This window comes from Acanthisitta chloris, unplaced genomic scaffold (genome assembly GCF_000695815.1).
Source record: "Acanthisitta chloris isolate BGI_N310 unplaced genomic scaffold, ASM69581v1 scaffold27620, whole genome shotgun sequence".
NCBI classification, from domain to species: Eukaryota; Metazoa; Chordata; class Aves; order Passeriformes; family Acanthisittidae; genus Acanthisitta; species Acanthisitta chloris.
In genome coordinates this window covers 26,046-28,223 of record NW_008653734.1, presented here as the reverse complement: position 1 = coordinate 28,223, position 2,178 = coordinate 26,046, and the positions used below count along the sequence as shown (strand labels likewise).

The 2,178-nt window shown below is 50.9% G+C and overlaps 1 protein-coding gene across 1 annotated transcript in view; it reads left to right on the top strand.

The window, feature by feature from the left end:
• VHL (von Hippel-Lindau tumor suppressor, E3 ubiquitin protein ligase) overlaps window positions 1-419 on the top strand; it is a gene marked incomplete at its 5' end in the record, with an annotated part of 839 nt that extends 420 nt beyond the window's left edge. Inside the window, one exon of the mRNA XM_009082285.1 lies at window positions 235-419. Within this exon, the coding sequence (XP_009080533.1) occupies window positions 235-419 (185 nt within the window). The remainder of the gene's footprint in view (window positions 1-234) is intronic.
• Between the last annotated feature and the right edge of the window lie 1,759 nt (window positions 420-2,178).

Sequence of the window (2,178 nt, the reverse complement as noted above, 5' to 3'; positions counted from 1 at the left end):
GGCCGTGGGTTACTCTGCGGGGTACTGTGGAGGCCGTGGGTGACACTGCTGGGGACTGTGGGGGCTGTGGGTGACACTGCTGGGGACTGTGGGGGCCGTGGGTGACACTGCTGAGGTCTCTGGGGGCCGTGGGTGACACTGCTGGGGCTGTGGTGTGCGTCCCTGTGCGTGGAGAAGCACTGTGTGTGCTGGGGGTGGCAGTCCTGGTGACGAGCCCGTGGTGTGTGTCCCCAGTGTTCTCCCTGAAGGAGAGGTGTCTGCAGGTGGTGCGCAGCCTGGTCAGCCCCACAGACTACAGGAAGCTGGACATTGTGCAGTCCTTGTATGCAGAGCTGGAGGATCACCCTGACATCTCGAAGGATCTTCAGCGGCTTTCCCTGGAGAGGAGCGAAGCACTGAGGAATGGAGTTCTGAAGTAACAGGGTGGCTCACAGCACCCTTGGACAGAGCCAGCGCGGTTGAGCAGCCAAACACCAGGAGCGCATGCCTCCCTTTAGTCCTGAGACACAAACTCAGTCAAACTGGTGACCAGTTACACCAGTGAGGCTGATCCTGGGGCCTGCAGCAGGCTCAGGTCTGTTCCTCCCTGCGTGTCACACACCGATGGCTCCGGAGGCGCTTGGAAGGTTGATTTGGACTGTCCCAGGACGTTGAGGGATGTGAGATCAGGGCAGCTATGTGGAAATATTCATAGAGAGGAACTTTCACTGTGTTAGCAGTCAAATTGCACCAAGGATTAGGTTAACCCAGACCAAGTGACAAACCAACAAGGTTCTGAGTCACTTGTTTTGGTGGAATTTCCCTCGATGTGCCTGTGGGTCACAGAGTGTGGGGGTTGTGTGAGGGTTTCCAGTGCCACCTGAGGACCTGACAAACGTTATGTTGGTGGAAAGATGACATGTAAATGCTTGGGGGGTTTTCTGCCTCTTACCTTGGCCTTTGCAATCCCGTGTCGTGTCTGCTCTGGGGCTGACACGTTTTTCACTCACAGCATACCTTGAATGCCTTATTTGCCTTCATCATGGGATCCTTGCCGGGCTGATCTCAGCCACACAGACCAGATCTTGGTTTTGGGACACCTTTTGGCTGTGCAGCTGAGTCCCCAGCAGCCTGGACAGGGGTCACAGGAGGCAGATGCTTTTGAGTCCTGCCTTTTCCCACGGCAGTGCCATAGTCCAGGTCATAGTGGGGAGCCTTTTTGGGGAGCTGCTGGTGTCTCCTCAGACCAGCATCAGGCTGTATGGCTCACAGCCAGCCCTGTGGCAGGCTGGAGAAGCAGAGATAGCATTCCATTGCCTGTGTTCTCTCCCCCCACTCCTCCTGTACTTGTGTGAATGGATACAGAATTCAAAGCAGTGAAGTTTCAGCAGACACATGAGTTTTCCGCCAGTAACAGATGTGGTGCTGCCCAGGTTAGCAGCAGGATGGTAGGACATCACAACAGGTTATTTCTGTGCATATGTTTCTCTCCAGTTGTACGTTCTGAGAGCAGCTGTGAAACTGAGAATCTCAATATACTCTGTAAGTGTGGAACATTCCCCCTTTTTGTAACTTGTTTTTCTTATGTATTTGAACTGTGAACTGATCTTTGACATAAAAATGGAAATCCAGGCTGGCTTTGTGACTCAGTAATTCTGTCAGGTAACCCCCCAGTGCCTGTGTGCAGAGCAGAACTGAAGCCATGTGCACAGTTGGGTTTGTTCTTCCCCTTGCTTTTCCTCTGAGGCAAATAGTCCAAAAGGTTTCACAAGTCTTTCCACTACCCAAGGGAAGAAGAATGTTTTCTTCCTGCTTTTATCCAGTTCTTGCAACACAATTTCAGTCTCATCTTACATCACTTTCAGAGATGCTCTGACCCCATGACACAATTGAGGTGTGTGTCAGAGGGACGGTAAGCAGGGAAAAGGGAGGGGAAAACCCTATAAATGCAACTGCTATTGTTGAACTGGTGCTACTGCTGAAATAATGCATCTCAAGGCAGTCTTTGATTTGTCATATCCCAGTATTACACTTTGGAGATATTTGTTTAGCTTTTTTTCTGTCTTTTGACCTCATAGCTACATCAATCTCAAATCCTTCAGCTTTTTCTTGCCACGGTAGGGCTAAGAAATTCATAGTTGCTTGAATGGTGTTTGAGAGGCCAGAAAACTGCCCAAGTTTGGAAGTTTGATACTAAAA